Raw genomic sequence first — 25,897 nt, forward strand, 5'->3', positions numbered from 1 at the left:
TTAGCTCATTGTGACAATGTCCCAATCAAACAATAACGGTCCCAATTCTCATATTTCTTATCCCGTCACTTATATTATCGAAGCAATATATACCGGATCCACATTATTTATTTATTCGATACCACTTCACACTCATGTAATTAAATAAACAGTAAATAAATCTGACATCTCTTGGGTCAAAGAACATCTAATTATTGCCTCAGAGTAACATAGACAGCACTCGATACAACAACCATTTAAATATAGTTTACATTTTTGTCAGTGTTTTAGTGATTTAGTAGGTTTTTATTTCGCTTCCTAGGCCTGAGTTATCATAGTTTTAAGTGTGTGAGAAGGTATTGTGGTTGTGTTAACTATTTTGTGTGGTTTTTATAACTTATCAGAAGAAAAACAAAGTAAGATTGTCATAATATGCAATAATCAAATGGAGAAACGCGAGTGTTTATGGTATTGCTTGGTAGATGTTCTCATTACTATAAAAATAATATAAAGTAGGCATATGTACATTTATAATACATTAATCCGTAGCATACCTTACCTAATATAAACTTATATATCGAAATGATTATCGCGTGATAAGTAGGTATGCGTTTCGCTTTGAAAAAAAAAAACAACACCGCTATCACAAATCATAATTATATGGTACCGAGATTTATTTCGTATATTAACTGCTGTAGATTTTTATAATGTCATCTAATTTCAGAGAAAAGCGTGTGTATGTGCGTGAGTGCCACCAAAAGTTGATAAAATGCATTGTCATGGACAGCAAGTCTATCTGTTGAGTTTCAGCTCAATCGGATGTCGGGGTGTGGGTTCCGCTTTAAGGATTCCACTTAATTCCTTCATTTAAATAATTTTTCAATGATTAATTTATTCATTGAAGATGAAGATAGTACTAATAAAACTAAACGAAAGATGAAACAGAACAAGACACAGAAAAAAAAAATTAACGGTCTTAACTGGGAATCGAAGCTCGGCTCTCTGTCTTACTGGGACAACGTCTTTAACCACTCGACCAGTGGGACCTTAGTGTTTTTGTCGTTCTCATATTTCAAATTCAGAATTAACAATACTATCAAGATATTGCAAGCAATTATTTTTTTCCCATGTTTTTCAACTTCTAAAGAATTGGTTTGTAACCTATTGGTTCGATTCCCAGTTGAGACCGTTATTTTTTTTTCTGTGTCTTGTTCTGTTTCATGTTTCGTTTATATTTGTAGTATTATCTTCTTCTAAAGTGATATATTACGATGATGGGAATAGCCTTCAAAAGTTATTAAAAGAAATGTTGTTCCAATAAAAATGTAATATTCCTTCATTCAAATTCAAATAGATGTATCAATATCATGATAATATTATGTCAAACATATTATCTTGCATGGTAGTGAGTCATCGCTAACATAAATGCTTGTGTATCATCTGTGTTTGTTGCGGTGTGTGTAATCTAGATCGAATTGAAAAATATTTCTTACTGGTCGACTTTAGACACAATGTCAAACTTGGGGCGACGCACTACAGGGTAACGCAAAATCATGTGTTTTTGGTTTGAAAATTTGATCACTTAAACATATTTAGACGCCCCAATTAACTACTGCGGGTGTAACACATTTTGGCCATTGAAATAATAAACGATTTTTTTAAATAAGTTTATTTATAAGTCTAAAACTAAATAAAGTGTCAGGAATATAGAAACTGCTTCAAAGTTAAAAATCTCCTACTTACGAACTTCTTTTCGGTTATGGTTTTAATGTATAATGTGACAAATTAAGTTCTTTATAAAATGATCGTAAAACATTTAAATATTTGTGTCTGAACTTCGTAAAATAAAATAAATCACACTTTTTGGCGATGTTTTTTTAGATAAATTATAACAGGCGTATTTAAACCTTATCGCCATCTACGTAAGGAGTGTTATTGTTCCAAATTTTACACGATGATGCATCGCCTTAGGGTACATACGTCGGTTTTTAGATTCAGTGATGTCAGTCTGTTTTCAGTTGTTGGCTTCCACTATGGCTTTGACTGATAATTGTTTTGAGTATTTATAGTATACCGTACTTCATCGCTATCGGGTTATTACTTATATTTTTCAGTAGACACAATTTTTAAAAGCATGAACCATATTTTTTTTTCAGTAGCGTCATTGATTTTTTCAGCACAAATTAGCCTAATTATCACTACATAATAGTTCTATATTTTTCCGTAAGGATTAGGCACGTTGTTTAAATCACTGAAAACGGAAAAAAAAATTTAAAAAAGTTTTTTTTAATTCATACGGAAACGGCGTTATCGAAAAATGTTAATTTTTTTCAGTGCGAACCTGTGTACTTTATTTTTTTTAAAATTTATATCCTAAACAAAAAATATTTAAAATATCCCCACTACAATTTAAATTAGCATTTAAACCAAAAAAATAATCGCGAATGGGATTTGAAAAAGAAAACAAAAATAACCACATGTTGGATATTTTATAATCATAAAATTCATGTAAAATTATTGCGTGTAAGTAGGTACTCGTACATACTAAAAAACATTTATATAACTGCTTCCTTGATAATGGTAAATGGTATTAAAACATTTGATGACTTACATGTTTCTTTGACCGCAATACTCCTTTGTTCTTAATTAATTATATTACACTTTTGCGACAAAATCTATGTACTTACTACTATTATGTAGTGCATTACCATAAATAGTTTGTAGAAGTACGATAAACACTACTTCTGCATTAGCATATCGATAACAACGGGTATTATCACACCTGTGACACAAAGACTTCAACTGTTATATAAATCAATAGCATTATTGTAACTATACGAACTCATCATGCAATATATACATTACGAATGCAGCATGCAACACTAATGTAACATTAGCATTTCTTGCATATTGTGTACACAGATTAGAACAGTCAAAGTAAATACTTGTTTGCATGTAATCTGCAAATGCATTAACAAAAAAAAAATCAAAGCATTACAAAAATGTGTAGATTTTGCACTTTGTTCCTTTGTTCAAATAACAAATATTGACCGCTGTGAAAATAATCATTTTATTGCAAATTATTGATAAAATACCTGAGATTTTTTAAACTTTAAAAACCACCACAGGGGCGCTTAGAAACTTAATTTATAAATTTAATTTATTCCCATCACTTAGACTTATAACTTATTACTTTTGGCTTATAACTAAGTTTCATAGCTAGTCACATAAAGAGTGGCTTGTAACTAAGATTAATAAATGTCGAGTGATTTACAACTAAGACTTTTAACTAATGACTTAAAACTATACATATTTTTATGACCTAGTGAGTATTTACACAATACCGCTATAATATAATATAATAATATGACTAAGCATGTAAATAATTCTGAAACGGGAGTACCTACAATCTTCTTAAAGTATTTTCGTGTTTATCTATTTATCAAAGTACCTTCCGACAGTATTTTTCTATAATCATCTATTTCTTCGATGTATTCATTTGGAATTGAACCAGCAAACTAAGCTGAATTCATGGATCAATACGCTCCACGCCCGTGAAATACATTTTCTGCAATCAACATAGCTCTAATGCCATGCGTTTAGAATTTATAGGGCATCAATCCCAACTAAAGGTTATTGAGAGAGCGCTGTGTCAAATTGTATACCGGTCTGGAATGAAGATTTGTTATCTGTTTTTTGTTGTTGTTTATATTGTTATAATAATAATCATAACAAAACAGTGAAATAAACATATTTAAGTACTTCTACGCCAATGAAGAGAAACTAGCTCTTGAGTTAGGTGCCGGAGATGTAAAAATAATAATATAGAGGGTAGAATAATATATCTAAAGTACATACAAGAATATTAGATACATATATTAAAAAATAAATATGGTTTGAAATTAAGTTCCCGGTTTTTGTTAATGACGTTACGGGTGTTCAGTTTTTAAAAATTAATTTGACATTTTTCTGGAATAATAAATACCATATTTGTATATATATATTTTTTAATTTCTTGGGATTTTTTTTATTACTTTATCCCTTTGTAAATATAATTATTGTGCATTTTTGGTGTAGAAAAAAAGGAATTTGTATTTTATGCCTTAATGACGAATTAATTTTTATTTTTTTAGTGAATTATTTTGATAATTTGTAGTATTAATCTTTTTTATAGGTGTCTTCAGTATCTGTAAAATTTTAAACAATGTTGCTGATGGGTATGTGGGTTGTTTTGTAAAATTACTTTGATAATTATTAGTCTCTGTACCACCTTTACAGGACTAGATAATATTTTTTTAATTAAATTAACATAATAAACCAAGGACAATTGTTCTTAAGTTAAAATCAAACCTGGCTAGGAACCAACTGCTAGCTGATGTGAAATCTTTTATCAAAAATAATCCCAATACCGAAAAAAACTTAACACGTTAAACATCGGTCTCGCCGGCCCCCGGTTGCCAATCTATGTTTCTGAGCAACTAACTTTTCGGGCGAAACAGATTTGGTATAAAACTCGCCAAGTTGCAAAAGAGAAACGGTATCAATTTGCATGGATCAAAGAAGAACAGATTTATTTGCGGAAAGAGAGTGGTTCAGGCGCAATTCTTATATCAGATGAAAACAAGCTGGCTTCCCTATGACTATCTCAATCACAATACACCTAATACCGATAACAAATATAAGATGAAGGTTTTATTATTATTATTGCCATTTTTATATCCTGTGATTATCCTCACCCAGTCATTAGAACCAAATATACTCACTAGGTATGCTACTTTCCGCTATTCATTATATTCTTATTATGTTACCGATTCTGCTATGTACTTCTTCACTAATACTTCTATGTTCCCTTACCTGGGAATACTTCGATTATTATCACATGTTTGTTTTCATAAATACTATTATATTATGTATGTTATACCGTTTCTGGAAATGGATCAAAATCGTATAGTAGTGAAATATTATTTGCTTAGCATTTCATCTGAATAATTATGATTCAATTACCTCCTGATATCTACAATGACACAGATATAACTTGCAACACGAATTTGATTGTCGATCTCAACAAATTAAATAATTACAGTTGGAAGTCTTATAATTTAAAGAGTATTAACCAGAATATCAGAAGTATGTCAAACATTGATGATTTTCTGTTATTTATAGATCTATTCAACCATACTTTTGATGTTTTAATTTTATCAGAGTGTTGGATCAACAAAAACTACACATCTAAAATAATACAAACTTACACGGAATATCACTCAATTAATAATATAAATAAATCTAGTGGGGTCGTTGTTTACATCAAAGACGGTATTCAAGCTTAGTATCACAAGGTAACTGCCTTAGAATTGTTCTTAATAATAACTTATGTATTTTTGCTATATATAGATCACCTTCTTTCCTGAACATAGATTCTTTTTTGAATTCACTCCAAACTGTTATCATCAGTTCTGATAAATTTGAACGTCAAATCATTATAGGCGACCTTAATATTAACACTTTATCTCCATTTCACCCCTAATTCAACGACTACCTATGCATGCTCATAGAAAACGGATTCATAGTAACAATCAATACACCCACTCGTGAACAGGGCACGAACAAATCCTGTTTGGATCACATCAACGTAAAAAATATTAACTTCACCGACTCTTTTGTTATCCAACACATATTTATCACCTTTGAACACAATTGTCTATTCTGTATTAATCTATACTTTATTTATCAATGTTATCGATTATTTTCTAATCACCCAACTATATTATAAACTTACAAGTCATTTTTTTTTTTCTACCTGCAACTCCTGCGGTGATCTGTCTTTTTATTACTACTATCTGGTTGTTATTTACTTTACCTGTTTTGTTTTATATTAAGTGCTAAATTATGATATGAACTAAACTTGTCAATTTGACTGGCCTATAACAGGATTCATTCCTAGTTGGCTAGTCAAAATTTCTGCATGCTTTATTGTATGATTTTTATGTTTTTATTTTTATTATTATTAACTTATAGACTTTTTTTAAATATCTAATTTAGTAATATTTTTTAACCTAATAAATATATAAATACATTTCCTAATGCGCTTAACTAGTTCATATAATGTGTATGTTCCATTTCATATGTTGATCTACAATTACTCCGAGGAACTTTATTTCAAATTATTATCAGCATCATTTACTCGCCTAAAATATTTATTCAAATTGGAAATATCTTCCGAGTAAAAATAAATGCCGCCAACGGGAATTGAACCCGCACCTTCTGACGTCCGGTCACGTGCTCTGGATATATTTTCAATTTGTATGGATATTTCAGGTGACTAATTATTGCTTATTATAATTCGTTATCCTTTGTGCTATGCATAAAAACCTTGTATTATAAATATTATTTAATCATTAAAAAAAAAATACTTTTTTTCAGTTGAGTGGTTTAGTTGGTTTGATGGTACATGAGCCGTTTTGTAAAAAAACTTATAGTTTTCTTAGCTTACACAACGCCAAAACAATATTTAAATATAATAATATACTGGTAAGAATTTCATCAATCTAAAACACCTGACACAGGCATTCATAGCTTTCAAATAGGGGACGTTTTAGACTACTTTCTGGTACCTAAATCAAATTACCAAAAACTGATATTGGCTCTTCTAACATTAACCTCCAGATTTATAGTCATCTTTTGACTCATTGACATTTGTTTATCTTTGAATAAATAAAGATAATTAGCCAGATATAGATGGAGAAATGCAAATAATCAATCATAAAAATAATAAAGTTATCTTAGTATCAATATTTCCTAATAATCATAAACATGTGTAATTGGGTTAGTGAGAGGTGAGATATTCCCTTTTTTCCCGTTCACAGAGGATTATAACTCCTTCTTATCACACATTTACAATCCTCTTTTATCCGTTTCTTAACTAATCAACCATCACGCATTCATATTCATACAACGTTTCATATTCTCTCTTCTGTTATTCTGACTCTTGACATGGCCTGACTCAAGTATCAGATTCACTTGATCGTGCCATGTCTTCCTTGGGCGTTTGTCACTTCTTCTACCATTCACAGTTGGGTCATATATTCTCCTTCAGTCCTTTCTTCGTTCATTCACTTTACATGCCCAAACCATCTAAGCGTCTCTTTCTTAATTTTACTCACGCGTTTCTTCATTGTGTGATTTTAATTTTATCTTTTAATTTAATCTTTTGCGCTTTTGATTTGATCAGTTTGTCGTCATTGGCCTTACAACATTGATAAAATAATCACTGCACTGGACAATAGCATTTATATGGGGGGGTTCGACCTTAAGAGTGGGTTCGTCCCCAAGGGGGGGTTCAATCCTGGGGGATGGATGGGAAAAAAGGAATTTGGGGGGATTTTATTTACATCACATTGATAAAAGAGATGGTGCAAATAATATTGTTGAACTTTCTAGGAATATAATCTACGAGTACTATTCTCTTTTTTCTTACACAATACTGAGGCCAATGGGCTAGGGGGTTTGAACCCCCTAAATCCCCCTCCCCCCTTTATATACGTCCTGGCCTATGTGTACATGACAAATTATTAAAATAAAATAAATTACAAATTCAGATTAAATCAAACAATTAAAAACATAATCCCCAAAAAAAATAGTTAGAAATTAGTTAATTAGATAGTTATCCCTTTCAATAGGCATTTATAAATAAATTCTATCAATTGTGTTGTTGTGCGGTTGCTTGTGCAGTTATTTACTGCAGAGCTCCTTGAAGCAGTACAAAGATGTCAGTTTTTGAATAGACAATATTCATTTGGCATATCATTCCAAAATTTTGATGAGTAATAGCTGGAACTACCCTCAAATACATCAGTTTTATGTCTGGGGAGAGCGAGTAAATGGTCTCTTTGGCGTACACTGTGTGTATGAGAGTATCTGTACCACGGCAGACTGTCAAACAGATAATCAGGAACCTTTGAATTCATCAAACTGTACATTTGACACATGAAACTTCCTTCTGTTCAACATGTTTAGTATCCTATGATAATAGAGGTTAGGAGAGAAATGACAAAAATATCAGACAAAACCATTTTGGACACGTTGCACTGGTTTTCGGATTTTTTACAATAAAGAGATTAATAATGAATTTCAAGTTATAATCAAGTATTACATATACCTACTTCCTAATAAACCAAAAGATGTTTTAACTAATTTTATTGGAATAACTTATATTTAAAAAAACTTAACTAAAGGTTAAGTTACACCCATCGTTGTGTAACTTAACCTTTAGTTTGTTGGCGTTGTGCCAGTAAGACAGAGATCCTTGGTTTGATTCCCAGTTGAGACCGTTACCTATTTATTTTTCTGTCTTTTCTATTTCATGTTTCGTGTCTTCTTCTTCAATGATTTTTAACTTTGTCAATCTCTTTTTAATTCACTCTCAGCCTTATGCTTCTGATGGAATAATTTGCCTCTCCGGTGCTACTTGAAAAGATGTATGATTGTGTTTCTTTTAAAATAAATAATGTGTGACAGTCACAAAGAGCGCTGCGTATGCCCGTAATCCTGTATAGAGTGTATACACTAGGAGTGATATGAACAAGTTAAAATTATAAATTATATTTTATTTTCTAGGTTTAAATTGAAGCCGTAGGCCATTTATCTATTGTAGCAGTAATATCGATAAAATGGCCAAAGAAGATGAAAGAAATGGCAAAGGAAAATCTGGTTATCTCGCTCACATATTTACCATTGCTTTATTTATATGTGCTACAATTACAATACCATTGATAATCGCATATTATTTGGGTAAGTAATTTTTTTCTCAACTGTTCCCCATCGTCTGGAGCCAGTGTGACGCCGTTACACCAGAATTAAAGTATTTTTATTTCCACGTGATAATATGAAGCCAACCGGTGCATTAAATATGCTTCTTTTATTTTAGTGTATTGGGGAAACAAAAAGTTTTACAATTTTATATAAATAATTACATTTTACATGTTACATTAACCAGTGAAGTTTCCACATAAAATATACAATTCACACAACTTCTTCAATTTTACTATACGTAGCACGATGTTTTATCTATATCTCATAGAAAGAAATCTTGTTTCCGTGGTAACTCAAGAGGATAACTTTGATAAATCTGAGATTTATATAAATAAATTTTATTCTCATTGAGAGATCCTTCAGCAATGAGAACAAAACATTTTTCTTCTTTTATCTAAACGAAGGGATCCACATCCCTTAACCCCTAACAAAGGGGAAGGAGGACAGAAGAAATTTCCTTGTATTTTTACCACTGAAAAGTTTTCTTTTCAAAAGAGATTTCCTAATATCTTAATCTGCTGATATTTAATTTATAATATGTATGTACTTACAAATAATTTAAATCTTTTACAGCTGTGAGGACATGTAAAAAGCTATGGATGAAATTGCTGGCAAACAGATTCCCATACTTGACTTTTGTGGAGTCAGACTCCATCAGGACTCTGCTGGACACGCACCGGAATCAAGGGGTCATCAATGTCTTCATGACTATAAAAGGTACCACACCATACTGCTTTAGATGAGAATCATTATTAATTGTTGTATCTCCGGGTTTTCTCACAAACTCTCTTGTTAAATGAAACTCTGGCTCGACAAAACACTTTGAACTCTATTGTGATAGATTGAAAATGAGCTCTGACACCTTAATTAGCAGGCGGTACGAAAATATGGACTCCGACCTTGAGGTTCCCACCTTATTTATAATACCCTCAGACTCTACAATACTCGACAGCTAAACACCATTTTCCTGTAACCTAATAGACTAATCTAGTGCCATCTATGAGAGAGCTATCACACGAATATCAAGGAAAACACATTAGTATTTTATATAAACTATTTAAAATATGTATGTAAAATGGCAGACCGAACGCCCTGGATTTAACAGGCCACGATAACGAGACAAACGCTCTATATTTTGTTAACAATACATATTCTTATTTTTGTACAACAGGTTTATACCTACAAATAATTATTTTATGCATTTACTATTTACTTGCTGTTATAACATGTCAAATGGATATGGTTATATGTACCTACTATTACTGTTACTATTGTGAACTTACAATCTTCAGAATATATTTTTTTATGAACTATGTATGTAAAAGCCCAATGGGCGTATAAATGAATAAATAAATAAATTATTGAAACTGACATTGTTTAGCTCTCGTAAGGACTCAGGCCTTAGGCACGTTGATCTCTGAAATAAACAGTACATTTGTTACAGTAATGACACAATTTAGAGATATTAATTATTTCATGATATGTTTCCTTGTAATGTCTTGTTTGTGGTATGTATATTCAGTAATTACCAGGTAACATGTGTTGTATAGGTGTGTGTATCTGTGAATGTGTGTGTATATGTATGCGCATTGAATAGTTTATATTATTGACATGATTTAAATTTGGGCAGTGACTCCAAAAAAATGTTGATGTCAGAGTTTAGACAATTATTATTCAATGTATGAGTAGCATGGTTAATTGGGGAATTAGATGCTGAATTTGTTTTGTAATTATTCACACTACACCTTCTTTAGAATGACTTGTCATATAATCTATAAATCTTTCCTCGTGGCCAGCCTATTGCATATAACAGCCATTGAGAACTACAGAATCTTAGGGTGGATAAAGTTCTTTGTAAGTCCGTGACTCTAAATACATATTAAGTTAATATAGTAAATTGGAAATTACTTACGGCAAATTATTTTTAAGAGATATCTTTTTAATGTAGTTGTTCGCAACATTAAAGTAAATAAAATAAGAGTTTGAAACGTCGGTCCACAGTATCCAAAGATACTGGGTGCGAAGCAATTGAAAAACAACTAATGTTCCACTCACAACAAGCGTGTAAAATAAAAAACCGAGATACGTTTATGTCACCATCTCTTTAAAACATTTAATATTCATCGTACTATCTTCCTCACTGCCATGACCTAAGCGTCCCTAAGCTTTCTTCGGTACCTAATTTTTACTTCGATGAAAGACATAGTGCTATCTCATTTATTCTATGGCGAGCATAGGGACAGAAGATGCCAAAGGAAACCTTATTTAAATTGACCCAGCCAATCGTATGGACTTGTGAATGAAAGCTTCTATTAGAGACAACAGATGTCACTGCTCGTCACTCACACATTGTCTTATAATTTTGGGGGTCTAACACCAATTGACCTAAGGGAAGAACCGCCACTGAACATTTATATTAATTTAATATGTTCTTTTTTCAGGAACATGTCAACCACTACTGGTACAGCAGGCATTAATGGCGAATGTAGTGGGAAAGAAAGACAGATTGGGTAATTTACTTTTCCCCAAGCTGCGAGCTATTCTTGTCTCATGTTGGGGAAACTACGCCTGGATGATGTCTTCCCAGTTCGATGTAGAAAATCATCTGATTGTCGGTAATCCAAAATTCAGGGGGCGTCCAATAACTGAACAGAACATTCAGGTAAGAAATATGTACATACTTTTATCTATTTATGAAGGTTGACCTTGCTAAACTAAACAGAATTTCTAGATTGTCGAAATATTAAAACTAACTAAACTAATCGATACATATATTTGTTTCAGGAACACGTTAGCGAAATTGTAACAAAATACCTTCCATCAAATGCCCCACCTTGGCAGATTATTCTCATTCCAAATATTATATCTAATGAACAAAAATATGGCATTTTAATAAGGGTCCATCATTTACTTCTTGAAGAGGAGAATAATCTAAACATCGGCGATTTCCTTTTGCTGCAACCAGAAGAAGATAACTTTATATCACCGTGTAGGTCTCCAACTAGTGAAGATGCAGCGTCCGATGTTGAAGGGAGGAAGATTAAGAATCCACTGTGCGATATCCTTCAAAATCCAATAGCACTTCCATCTCTGTATTACAGGTTATGTGATAGCTTCTCTAATCGCTGGAATGAGTTCATCTCGGACTATGACCCAATAGAGTCTCCGAAAATGTTACAGAAATACCCCGGAGTTTTTCATTGTGCTGCAATCTTCTTGATCACGTTCATATCGGCTTGCAAAGAATTCAGGAAATATTTTTCACAGAATAAAAGAGATCCAGCCACATACGTGGCTCACTTTATGTCTACATTTCACCGAGAAGCTGTAAGACGAGGTCTTACCCCGGTGAATGTTTTGTTTTCTGGATTTGTTACATTTAACCCAGTCTCATTATTCGTCAATGTGTTGAAATTCTTTTTGAGGATCAATATCACAATCATTATTAAATTTCCACTCTCAGTGTACACTGAATACATGGCTTTCCGTTCTTGCTTGAAGCGTCAATATTATATGTATCCTAGTACAGTTATTGCATTTCTTTGTGATTATATGCCACTTCTGTACACTGCAAGTAAAGAGATAGCCTATATTAGCAAGTTAATTTATTGGGCACCGATGACATTAATGCGCGAGTTGTTCTTCAGAGATAAAAATAAGGAACCACACCATTTGCAAACAATGTCTACGTGTGGAAGAAAAGTTGTGTCATGGTCGGAACCCGTTTCCAGGAAATGGATTAAAGATATCGCCAAGTCTCAGAAAGTGTCAGAAACTGAAGTATTGCTTGCAATTACAACCTGCTGCTTGAAAGAGTACTTTATACAAGCGGATCTAACAGTTCCTGATGCGGTGTTAGCAACGGCAAGAACAGTAACGTGTGATACCCTTTTAGCATCCATCGGAAATAATAGCTGTTGTTGCCATCATGAAAAAAAATATGGAATGGTTTATCTGACTCTGCCAGTTGGTGACAGCTGCATTGGAAATGGAAGTCAAGAGATATTTTCTATAGCGGAAGAAATGAATAGAGTTTGTGAGAGTCAAGGTGCGCTATATGCTCTCAGTGGATGGCGTTCCTACATCACGGAGGCTGTGCCCGCTGTTCTCTCAAGAATTGCATTGAATTATGGATCCAGGAAATATGCTGTGGCTTTAACAGAAGTGGCGGAAGGAACATGCGTAGGACAACGGATAACTCGCTGGGACCACGAAGTGGCTTCTCTGTTGTGCTGGAGACCTCCACAGGGAAACATAAGTAAGCTCGTAGATTTATTTCTTGTTTGAGTAGTGGAGTTGTAAAACCCGCTCTAGAAATTTTGGAAATCTGGAAATACATATAAAGATTTTTGGCAGGGTCGATAACACTTAACAATATATCTCACAATACCCAGACAGGCAACAATTTTTCTATACTTTTGCATTTTAATGGAAACATGCACATGTATATTGTACATGTATATTATGTATCTCCAATCCTTCCAACTCTAAGCCAAAATTAGAATCTTACTATATTATATTATATAATATGTAGGCTGCCTAATTTTTTTTATTACAGCCTATTGAAAGGTTCACTACTTATAAAGTATTTACCGACTATAACCCTCTAAATAAGATGCATTATCTCTTAACTCTATGCAAAATTTTCTTCGGATTTCATAATATTTACTATATCGTTTAATTTTAAACCTTCTTGACTGTGTTCTTCTTCAATCGTCTCAAACTGGGCCAAAATAAATGACTTGAGCTTCAGTTCATATAGGTGCAACATCGTCTCGTGTACATGATCGAAGAATCCGTATCTATTTGGTTATAACTCCTGCGCGGCCGAAGCTGTTTGCAGAGCTGGGACAAGAAAATATAGTATTGTCCTCATGTGAACATCGAACCTCATGGATTGCAATATTAAGAATTACATAGAACATAAGAATTGCTTTCACTGTTCCTTAGAGACTTACATTCAATAAAATCATCATTTCCTTTAAAAAAACAGCAGCCTCAAAGATAAAATGATAAAATGATGCACTTATCCATAATTGTTTTCTTGTTTAGGCATGTCCCTAACTATCCAGAGCTATGGCGGAGCCGTCAGACTGGGTGTCATGGCCGACGCGCTGATATCCCCCCAGCATCAGGCGCCCGCACGACACTGGACAAATGCTGCTCTAAGATTCCACACACATCTCTCCCAAGGAACTCAACGACGTGAAGACGGAACATATAATTGAGAATGTTATTACATAGTTGTTTTAGAAATTACTGTTGTATGATCGATAGATTGTTGTTATTGTATGTTTGTTAAATTAGATTACAGCCAGGGTTGTCGTCTAGCGGGTTTTCAGTAACTCTTTTCTCAAAATTTAAAAATGATTACCGTATTAATCTACATGAATACAACAAATAATACTCTCTAAGTGAGTTTTTGACTTTACATGATCGCACACCTTTAAGGCGAGACAATGCTCTAATAACGAGGGTTTGATCGAGGCTCACATTTGAATTAATTTCGACAAATTTGTAACGATAAAAAATATGTTTTAATAATTAATAAATACCATTAAAATATTTTATGTAAATCGGTTGGAAAATTTTATAAAACGTTTTTCACCAGATTTTATTTTCTAAATGATGAATTGTAACTTTTTAACGAGATTTAAGTATCCATTTTCTAGGCCTGCCAGGGCAAATTCAACCATAGGTCCGTCCATTACGCCGGGCCGCCCGCCGAATATTGTTTTTACAAGACTTCTTCACTTATGTCGTTAAGATTCCCACTTTATTTCAGAGATTTGCCAGGGCAAATTTAACCGTAGGTCTGTCCAATACACCAGGACTGCTCGTCACATATATTTGTGCGTGACTTCAGATTCCGACTCTATTGTTAAATGTGTTCTGTAATAAAGTTTTGCTTATAAGCAATAAGCAAAGTGTGACCAACACCGATCAGAGGAGTGAATTTATTTGGTAGGTGATGAAAATTTTAGAAATGATTTTTTGTGAATGGTAGATTTTTTTTTTCCTTATTGGACGAATGTTTCGGTAATATCATGTATATTTTTGATAATGGTATTAAAAGAAATCATTTTTAAAAAAACCTAATTGATACGCAATAATGAATATATACTGAAACAAAAATAATATCTTCAAAAACTCCTAATTTACGTTATGTTAAATTAAAAAAATTTAAAAGTTAAAGATATTTATTTTACAAATAAAAATTATTTATATAAGCTATCATATATTTTTTTAATGTGAATACCGCAGAAAAATTTCAACTGCTCTCAACCATCGGGGGCCAGTGAGACTATGGCATCCTTATTTGGGGTGTTTTTTGAGGAGAAGAAGATGGGTAAGTGAAAGGCGGATAAGTACGTAGCTATTCTGATCTGGTCACCAAACATGGCTAAAGTCATTCCAAATTCCAAGCAATGTTTGAATTCTGAATGGTGGTCTTACACCGAGGCGATACTGGTAGTATCTTCCACTTTGTAAAATGCTGCAAATATTCATATATAATATATTCATATATAATATATTCATGTATAATATATTCATATATAATATATTCATGTATAATATATTCAAATTTAATATATTCAAATATAATTATAATCATATATAATATATTCACATATAATATATTCATATAAAATATATTCATATAAAATATATTCATATATTAACTGCTGTAATTTTTTTATACAATGCCATCCTATTTCAGAAAAACGCATCTGTGCACGCTTGTGTGTGATAACTGATAACGAATCTATCTGCCAAGACCGATTGACCAGTGTATATCTGATCGAGCCTCACTTGGCAGGTGAGTGGTATATCTATGACCACTCACCTGCCAAGTTTCGGCTCGATCGGGTGTTGGGAAGTGGGTTAATTTAGACTTCCAAGATTCCATTTCTTTAATTCATTCAAACAAGAAAACAAAATCGAAATTCAAATACCTAGATCTCAAATTATTATAAGCAATAATTAGTCGCCTGAAATATCAATACAAATTGAAAATATCTCCCGAGTAAAAATAAATTCCGCCAACGGGAATTGAACCCGCACCTTCTGATATCCGGTCAGGTGCTCTGGACCACTGAGCTACGTCGGCTTATTTCAAACACGCCAAATTATTCAATATATACTAGTACTTCAATCAACAATTATCGCTTTTTACATTTTTTTCACCTGTAAATAACCAACTTTATTTTTGTAGGAAAGGCTTTGTTAGTGCTAAATTTCCCACTAGATGGCGTCGAGACATATTATATCTACAATTGTTGGTGAAATATTTTGAATTGTCAAATATTATTATTTTTTTAATTATAAACTAATGTTTATAAGACAAGGTTTTATGCATAGCACAAAGGATAACAAATTATTATAAGCAATTATTCGTCTAATTTGTTATCCTCTGTGCTATGCATAAAACCTTGTCTTATAAACATTAGTTTATCATTAAAAAAATACTCAAATAGATCTTTTTAAATTTTTTTAATATATTATCGTGCTATTTATAAAATTTATAATTTTACTTTATTTATTCACGCCATGAAGGCTTTTACATGTATACAATGTTTAAGGTAAGCTGATCAGGAGTACAATAATGAGTATATATAACATAGCATAATAGGCCAAGTACGGACAATATAAGCAGGTAAAATACTAGTTATCGTTGAGAGTTGTTACGCCTACAATAAAAAGAATTCTTCCATACCTTTTCTGGAAAAGTTAAATAGTTGATTTGTCAAATTTAGATTTTCCTAAGACCATTTTGTAACATTTCATATGGTTAACATGTACTGAAGATTCTAAATAAAAGTGAGTTTTAAAATTATTTTTTTTTAATTAAATATGGTAGGTAAGAAAATATTGTATACCTTATATCATGATGAAGAAACCTTTGCTTTTGAAACATGTTAATAATGTTGATAAAAAATATTGGTGTAAATGAATTTGGCTATTTTAAAATGAAGCGACTAAGTAATTTTACAATTTTTGAAAAAGATGGGTTGTCTTTAGATTCTTCTTGATTACCAACAATCGAATATCCTCAAAAATGACATGGGCACGGATGATAATGACATAACTTTAAAGAGAAATCATAAAAGGGGGAGGTAGCGAATATTCGAATACCGTTGAAAAATGTTTTACAAAATAAGCGATTTCAGAGATAAATGACGAACACATCATTTCAAACATTTGCTCTATGAAGAACAACATTTTTGTGCACTCGATATTTTAATAACGAACATTTTTTACTTAATTAATAATATTACGTTCACAGGATAAGTTCCTACGTATTTCATATTATTTCTATCCCAAGGCAAAGGAATTGTCTGTGGTAAATAAATTCGTATGTTGCCTGCCCTGCGTAAAATCGATCTCAATAAAACCAGCTGTAATACCACGGAATTTAAATTTACGGCACCGACGCAAAATGTGAAAGCATAATGTTTGCTTGCTAGTACAACGAGAAATTGTTAAAGAATTTATCTGCTAAGTGACTTTTTACTCAAATCCGAGCACGCTGCGTTGTTCGGCTGCTATTTTCGTATGTTGCTAGCTTCGTGGTCAATTTTATTTCTCTTCTCTTGTTCACAGGAATGTTCTCGATGTTCATCTTATTTCATTATTTTAAATATTAAACTATTGCAAGCCTGTGAGTGTTTTGAAAGTGTCATAAGGGGGTTTATCATTTTGCCGCTGAATTTAAAGAGGATATAAATGTAAGTGATTTTAATTTGAATGTGCATTTGTGAAACGTGAATTTAATGGACGGGATTTTATGGCTCCGAAATCTATAAAATATTTCTCATGTTGTTAGCGTAGGTCAGTTGCCTTTTATGTCTGCAGTCTGGTAAAAAATATCTCTTTGTATATTTGTGTGTACATTGTGATAATATATGATAATATTGAATTATTTTTTCACCACCGTCGATCTATTTATAAACATAACCTCGATAAACGTGAATACCTGTGTTGTATCCGTAATATTTATAGGTATGAGGATTTCTTGCGCAGAATCAAGAATGCAGATAAATGCATTTTGCACTGTTCCCTTGAATCCACTGTTAGCGTAAACAAACATACATACAGATTAACTTGTTTTATTTAATTATCAACAGTTATTATCTACGTTGCGTAGCTTCGCTCTTTTACTTATATTTATTCATAGCCCGCACGTTTTATATTTAGACTTGCGAACGAAAAAACACGCATATTTATGCTATTATTAAGCTGTAAATATTGCCAACAATATTTTTTGTTTATGTCGTGACACTTGTTGTAATTTAAAAACCACTATAATATATAGATATTATATAGATTATAAGTACATTCCGACACATATTTTCTCCTTACTCCGTGGCCGGTTTTCATATTGTTAGGAGGAAAACCAATATAATGAGTAGGTACCTTGGAGGTATAGACTATATCGCATGGATAATAGATGCTTATCAGAACCAACTTTTAAAATGAAATATTTTTTTAGTGATTTATTCAAATTTCGAATGGGTCGAAATAAATGACCTTTCTCTCGACCTCTCTCCACCTTAATTTCTACAGTGGCCAGCCTTTGTAGTTGGCTCTTGCGTGTTTTCAGTTTTGTAATTCGGCCACGACTAATTTCCAAATGATTGGTAGTACCTACCTAATTGTTATGAAATGTATGGCTGCTCTAATGGTCGTGATTTTCTCTGAATTGGTTTGATTGTAAAGATATGCCGGACAAATATATTAGTTGACACATTTAACATTGCGGTCGCCTAAAGGAGGAACGAACAAACGATCTATATTTTAATTCCATAGATTTTTGTATCCGCAAAATCTAAATAAATACATACCGATACCAGCGATGTATGTATGTAAGAATGATTTATTTCTACCTATGTTTTCACTAATCTTGAGGGCACGCGTTGTAAAATGTTATTTGAAATATTTCACTAACTGCCACACTTCAAGCATAGTTTATGAAAATTACACTTTTTCTACTTAATTACTATAAGAAACAAAGATATACGTCGGGAGAGATGGTAAAAGGTATTCCAGTAGCATTTTTATTTAATCAACGTTCAAAATTTACCTTCTAAAACGATCCATTTGCCGCTATTTTGGACTTTTTTTTAGTATGTAGTGACACTTGCGAAAGTTTCGTTTTAATCTAAATACGTATCAATGACTTAATTAACCCAAAATAAGAACCTATTTTGTGCATGTAAACAGTTATTTCTTGTAGTAATTGTTAAAACAAAGTATAATTTCGGTTAGGTAAATAATTACCAATGTTTCAACTAGTAATTTTGACCGTCCTTGATATGACCTGATTAATTTTGATTGTGGATTGTCTCCAGGTATCCCCGACCTTTTCGTCAATCGATTTGCGCGTCATATTATATACTCTCCTAAACTCCTTTCTCCAACTATCTATTCTACATGTTCAAATCATTTATGGCACTCTTTCTTAATCTTGTTTATAATAAATGGTTTTACAATACGCCCGCCTCATGGATCATCAATCTGTTACGGCATGCAGTCTAATTTCGACCTTTATCTGATAGTTCCATACAACAGAAGGAGATAGGCATCAAAACTCCAATGTGGAATGCTAGGCTCGCCGCAAGATAGCTAACGTTCGTCAAAATGGCGAGCATCAAATGCAAATCTACCTAATTTTTAAAGCTTCTACAGAGAATATTTCTATCACGGTAATCATAAAGAGTAAAAGTAAAAAATAACAACTTTTCAGGAGAGAAATTTCAAATTTATAAACTGTGAGTATATTTCTATTAAGTGATTGAGTAACAGATACCATTTTTAATTGAAATATATATTTCAGATTTTTTATTTTAATACCACGCGAAGATTTGTCCCAGAGATTGAATAAATGAAATAATATTTTTTATTTGGGATGGGTAGTTTCTTCAAAAAATATACGTCAAAAAGTCAAATATTGCTTATTGAGCTACAATAACAACGTTGGCTGTACAAGTGTACATTGTTATTAAAGCATTAATTATTCTTTTGTTATGGTAATGTTTATTTCTTAAAAGTTTTTTATGCCTAACCAACAAACCTAGGTTTTGTCTACGAACATAATACATTCGTATTTCCGTATACCTATTATGAATTTCAGAATAATGTCGACCTTTCTTCATTTTTTCCATTCCATCTTACCCAAAGAATCAATTAATATAAGTAATAATATATGTGCATAGGCTATAAGACCTTCGTAAGCCTCAGGTAAGGTTTTTACAATACTATAATATGTATATACCCCAAGCTCTAATCCCGGATTATTTTTATTATAATTTATAATTATTATATTATTTAAGGCGATGCACTACGTCATCACCATCGTAACACCATCCGCCTGTTTTGATTTCTGCAAGAAAAAAACATGGCCAAAAAGTGCCTTTTATTTTATTTTGTGGATGCTCAGGCATAAATTTTTTTTTCGATCATTTTATAAATAACTTAATTTGCCACATTATACAATAAAATCATAACCGAAAATGGGTTCGTAAGTAGAAGATTTTGAACTTTAAAGCAGTTTTCATAGGCCTTATACATTATTTTTTTCTGGGCTTATAAAAAGACTTATCTAAAAAATACTCTATTATTTCAAAGGCCAAGATGTATTTTACTCGCAGTATTTAATTAAAGCATCTGAAACATTTCTAGGCGACCAAATTTTCAAACCAAAAACATATGATTTTGCATTACTCCGTATGGCATCGCCTTAAGACCGATTGTAGACATGACAAAATCAACTATTTTCGACACACACGAACTCTGTTGTTCATTTCCAAAACAATATTTTTTCTAACTAGAATTTATTTTAAAAACGTTTGCCTGAAAACAGTAAGATGGCGGTAATGTAAATCTTCGTTATAAAAGTTATGAATTTCAGTTACCAGATGGCACTATTTTTTTTGTATTATTTATTTAATTAGTTTATACTACGTTAGAATTTAAACGAATATATACAAGGTAACATTTAATTTAATTGTATGTATTTTAATATTTTTACAGAAAGCCTGACATTTCATTTTATATTATTATTATTTCTTCATATATCTTTAGTCCTGATTTTCCATATTATGACAAGTATGATGATGTATGTGCCAATTTCTTAATTATGTATATCTCTATTAAAAACATTTTGGCATTTGGTTTTACATAGTATTTTTATAGTGAATAGCTCACAAGAGTCCCAACTGCTCCGGTCTGGAGCCAGTGAGACTATGGCATCCCCGATTGGGGTATGTTGTTTGGCTGAAGGTAAGTGGGTAAGGGAAGGAGATGGGGAAGAGGAAGGTGGGGAAGTACCTGGCCATTTAGATCTAGTCACTAAACACGGCTAAAGCCATTTGGAGAAACGTTTCAATTCTGAATGGTGGTCTTACACCAAGGCGATACTGGGAGTATCTTCTACTCTGGAACGTGCCGCATATATAGTATTTATTATTTTAATTAATCAATTGTGAAATAACACAAATCAATCAAATAAAATTTATTTGCGTACACAGGGTTCGAACCCGCGACCTTCGGAATGGGAGTCCAAAGCCTTACCACCCGGACTACGCCGGCCGGCATTGTAAAAAATATACCTACATCTGGTCAAAAAACAGAGAACCTGTGTTCGTTCTACCTCGGTCAACAAAACCGTTATAAATAACATTATTGTTTTCTAAGGCCCACAGAAATAAAAAAAACATTGCGGCTCCGACCGAATGTTTCAGTTTGTAGTATGTAGACCTCAGAACAGGTATAAAACTTATTGAGGACTATGGAAATGGAACAAAAAGAAATACAAATAAACTTTTTCAAAGTAATATATTTTAAAAAAAGAATCGGAATGTGGCCTGAAACGGCTTTAGCCGTATTAGGTGACCGAATCTGTATAGCCAGGTATTTTCCCATATTCCTCTTCCTAGCATCCCATATTTGTTTTGACATAAAAAAAGATAGTGCTATGTATTTGTCTTTGAGAAAGGAATGAAGGAACCGCAAACAACGCATAACGCTGCTTGCGGTTGCTTCGTTCCTTTCGTTTCAATGTGTTTATAAATTACACTACTACAGCTACACTACTCGCGAAGTTGATCGAAGTTGACCGAATACGATAGTGTGGGCACGAACTTCGCTTCGCTTCGGGCAACTTCGCTTCGCTTCGCCCGACTTCCGATTGTTGTCGGTAAATGCGCCCGAGTCAAAGGACTCGAAGCGTCACGGCATAAATAAACCAATCACTGACTGGTTGGACTGGTATTGTGGACCTCGAAGGAGATGACGGGTGTATGATGATGTATATATATATATTTATATTTTATTTTTATTTTTTTAGAACATTTAAACATTAAATTATATGTTAAAATATATAATGTTACATTACATATTATAATATATAATACTTTATCTTGTCTTCAAATCTTGAACCACTATTATTTATTTTTATTTTATAATATTTTCATAAAATGAGAATTTGTACCCGCTAATCCGATGTCAGCGAGAGATTAGTTCAACAATATTTTATGTATTCAACTATACTGCTACAACTAAGTAAAATGCATAAAAAGTGCCAAAATGCCGTCGTGTGTAATGACTAATGAGAAATGGTTTGCTTTAACAATTTAATAATAAGGTAATATTTGTATATCGCAGTTTTGTGTTATTTCATTTCAAGTGCGCTTAAAACTATGACAAAATTAAAAATAATCCTACAGTGCTCCTTACAAAATATTGATAAAATAATGTTTAATAAAGAATATGCAGTATACGAGTATACAAGGTAATGAAAAGATAACAAAAATTAACAATAATAGTGCTGTTATAGCATAGAACAATATTAGTAGAAAGTAACGGTGCTATTATAGCACAAATAAGAATGTCGAAAAATCCTGGGATAAATTTAATACAATGTTATGGATAACATAGGAAAACGAGACAAAATTCATAAACAAATTAAAAATACACCGTACGACATGGAACCAGTGCCGTATCCATAATAATATCCATAGATGTATAGTTCAAGTACTTCATCTTACAATTAAATATGAATATAATTACGTTGTGGAAGAATTTTTTTTTTTTTGAAGTTAAAAAAGGATGAAGGGGCCCCGAGACGTGCATTGCCTAGAGGCTCCGACATGCTTAATCCGGCCCTGCATGGAACAACTTAATTACTATAAAAGATATAGAAACATCTTCACTATTAGAATAGCTAAAGAATTGTACTATAAAGAAAAACTTGAAAAAAAATAACCCAAAGTAAATATGGAAAATATTAAAAGAAGTTACATACACACAAAAATACAAACAGAAAAATACTATTGAACATCTAAATATTAAATTAATAAATTAGATACCAATACAAGTACAGAAACTGTAGCAAATCATGTGAATAACTTGTTCGCAAGTATAGGAGAAGTTTTAGCGAACCGTAAAAATACAAAATACAAACACACTAACACAAACAAATAGATCAAACATCAATACACAACCGACGCAACACAGATTTATACGCCAATTAAACTGTAAAACACTACTAAACTACATTTTTGGCTTTTAAAACTTTGGCTTGTAGAGCATTGACAACATGGTCCGGTTCTCTAATTTTCATACCGCGTTGAATTCGGCTATCCGCTAACTCTGGCAAAAGTGATTCGTTGAAAAACTTTGTCAGGCGTGGTAACACTTTTAGCTCAAATTCATTGTCAGGATATATTCTTATTACTTCTACTCCACTTTCTGAATAAATTATAATGTCACAGAAGTCCTTTCTTGTAATGAATAATTGTCCTTGAACTTGAAATGAATAATTATGTGACTTCTTCAACACAAGTATTCCATTCTGCACGGCAACGAAGATATTATCTTCCAGAGCTGCGTCAAAAATAGTTTTGTTTCCGATTGAGGGCAGACATTTTACTTCCACTATACCATTTTCTCCAACCAATCCATCTGGACTTGCCCCCAAGTATGGCCATTCCTTTCTCACAAAAATACCACATGGCGACACTTTTACCTTGTATCTTTCCTCGTACAAGTCAATCGCAGTCTTTTCTTTGATTCTGCCATAGATTATGGCTTTGGTCATGAGGTCTCTCCTCAGAAGCAAATTCTTGACAGTATTGTGTCGGGGTGTAGAATTTCTTAATTTATATATAACGCCAAACTTCGAAGCTGTGAGCCGTTTATGCCTCGCCTCCATCCAGAGAGGATTGTCTGCTTGACCGATTGTCAATATTTGCAGTTTGGTGGTATCTGCTTCAGAGGAAATTTGATGACTCAGCATATCCATGATGCCAGTCATCTTTTCATTTAACTCCTCAGAGGAAAGGTCAGGTTCTGCCGCTTCGGGTCCATATTCACAGTCCGGTCCTCTACTGACGAGTGATTTTCTAGTTTTATACGGGTTAGTGAATACCAAGCGTCTAGCCAAACAACGACGTTTGAGTCGCCTCGCTACCACACGCTTGGTCGTTTGACCAGGTGACTTCCCCGTGATCGTCTTGTGCAAGTCAGTGATGTGAGCTGATCCCAAGGTGTGACTCAAGCCTGCACCGTAACATCGACCCTCGTAACTTGTACCTTTAGAAAAATCTATTCTTTTGCCACCTACAAACATACTGACAAGTGACATAAAATTCTCAGCTAAGTTCGTAGTGACATTTTTCGTAAGTCTATCCGCTTTACGGACAACAGCATCCAGTTGGATGCGTAAATCTGACAGCAAATGCGATTTCTCTAAAAAGGGTACATAATTGATTGCATCACCACCAATGTGTTTGCAGTATTGAGCACGACATTTTGTGTGACTTCCAAAAACATGGTCAGGACCATTTTTGAGGTCATTTCGCAACTGGTCCAAATTGCCATTAGCCTGCATTATAGCACCACGTGCAGCACTTTTCAGTCTTTTAATTTCCCTTCTTAATATCGTACGACTGCTGGCATCATACTTCGTGTCCATTGTCATTTTATACAATTTGCTCGTATAGCACTTGACAACGTGATTTGCACATTCGAGTTTTTGTATCTTGTATCCAAATGGGGCCATTTCTCGCACCCTTGCATAAACACTGGAGTCACCATCCCCAATTAAAAATTTGGTCCAAACATTGAATTTCTGAAAAATAAATTTAAGGCCCTCAACTATTATAGTTTGTTCCATTCCTGTTGATGGACCGGAATAGTTAATACTGCACTCATGTGGGCGCGTATTTTCACGTGCTATCGCACATTTGTGGCAGTACTTATTTTTAATACCGAGATATAGAAGCTTCCCCGTCCGTCTCCCGATAATACAGGCCACTCCTGACTTTGCAGAGAAACTATGTCCGTAACTTCTCTTGGACCAACCTCCGTCAACAATTGCTGTTATAAATGGATGTCCTTCATCGAAGTCTCCATTGTCACGAGCTAGCTGCGCCTCTTGTCGTATGTTGCTTGACATTTGTTCAGCTAAATGGGTCTTCCATGACATGGCAACCAACCTCTCGTGTCTTCTAAATGTTGCAGGGCACATGAACGGAATATCCATTGTACACAAAAGCTCCTCTGCTTGCTCATGTCCGACACCAATGTTTAAAGCCCCCCAAACAAGAGAGGTGTTGATTGTCGTTTTCGGAGGTTCTGAATACACAATGGATACCTTTTCACAAAACATACATTCGTATCTCAATTTCGATAAAAGTCCATCCCGCGTTTCTCTCACCAGAACGAACTTTCCTCCTGTACATGTCATCGGGTGCAAACATATTTCCTCCATTTGACGACAAAAGAAATTGATGTCCACAACCCGTCTACCGCAAGGAATGTGACCGCAAACTTCTTCAGTGCTCTTCTCAATGAGTAGTGGTGGTAGGTTTTCAGGAGCAAAGTTGCCATCAGGAGTAATGTTGTCACCAATCTGCTGTAAAACATGTTAAATATTAATAATATTCTTTTGTGGAGTAACCAGCTAAATAATTTGTCAGTGTGAAAACATTCTGAAATAATGCATGTTTATGAAGCGTCATGAAAATGAGTAATTATTTACCACAGGGGTGCTTGCCACGCTTATTGATGATTGATGGCCTGCCAGTTTTGAAGTTTTCGCATACGT

The 25,897-nt window shown here is 33.2% G+C and overlaps 2 protein-coding genes across 3 annotated transcripts in view; both read left to right on the forward strand.

The window, feature by feature from the left end:
• Positions 1 to 210: 210 nt before the first annotated feature.
• On the forward strand, positions 211 to 14,943 carry LOC149419024 (uncharacterized). 2 transcript variants are annotated; one of them, XM_089637654.1, is made up of 7 exons: positions 212 to 335; positions 5,182 to 5,315; positions 8,593 to 8,766; positions 9,361 to 9,504; positions 11,229 to 11,449; positions 11,572 to 13,045; positions 13,840 to 14,943. In XM_089637654.1, the coding sequence occupies exons 3-7, from the start codon at positions 8,646 to 8,648 to the stop codon at positions 14,013 to 14,015; spliced, it is 2,136 nt and encodes a 711-aa protein (XP_089493780.1). In that variant the 5' UTR covers positions 212 to 335; positions 5,182 to 5,315; positions 8,593 to 8,645; the 3' UTR covers positions 14,016 to 14,943. The 2 variants fall into 2 exon arrangements, with proteins under 2 accessions (XP_089493779.1, XP_089493780.1); XM_089637653.1 differs by lacking the exon at positions 5,182 to 5,315 and having other exon boundaries at positions 211 to 335.
• Positions 14,944 to 17,366: 2,423 nt separating this feature from the next.
• Positions 17,367 to 25,897, forward strand: part of LOC149419025 (monocarboxylate transporter 14-like) — a 138,258-nt gene continuing 129,727 nt past the window's right edge. The window contains exon 1 of the mRNA XM_089638039.1: positions 17,367 to 17,516. The gene's annotated coding sequence lies outside the window, so the exon portion shown is untranslated. The remainder of the gene's footprint in view (positions 17,517 to 25,897) is intronic.

The sequence above is a fragment of the Hesperophylax consimilis genome, chromosome 12, assembly GCF_061612785.1.
Source record: "Hesperophylax consimilis isolate HC1 chromosome 12, BYU_Hcon_1.0, whole genome shotgun sequence".
NCBI classification, from domain to species: domain Eukaryota; kingdom Metazoa; phylum Arthropoda; class Insecta; order Trichoptera; family Limnephilidae; genus Hesperophylax; species Hesperophylax consimilis.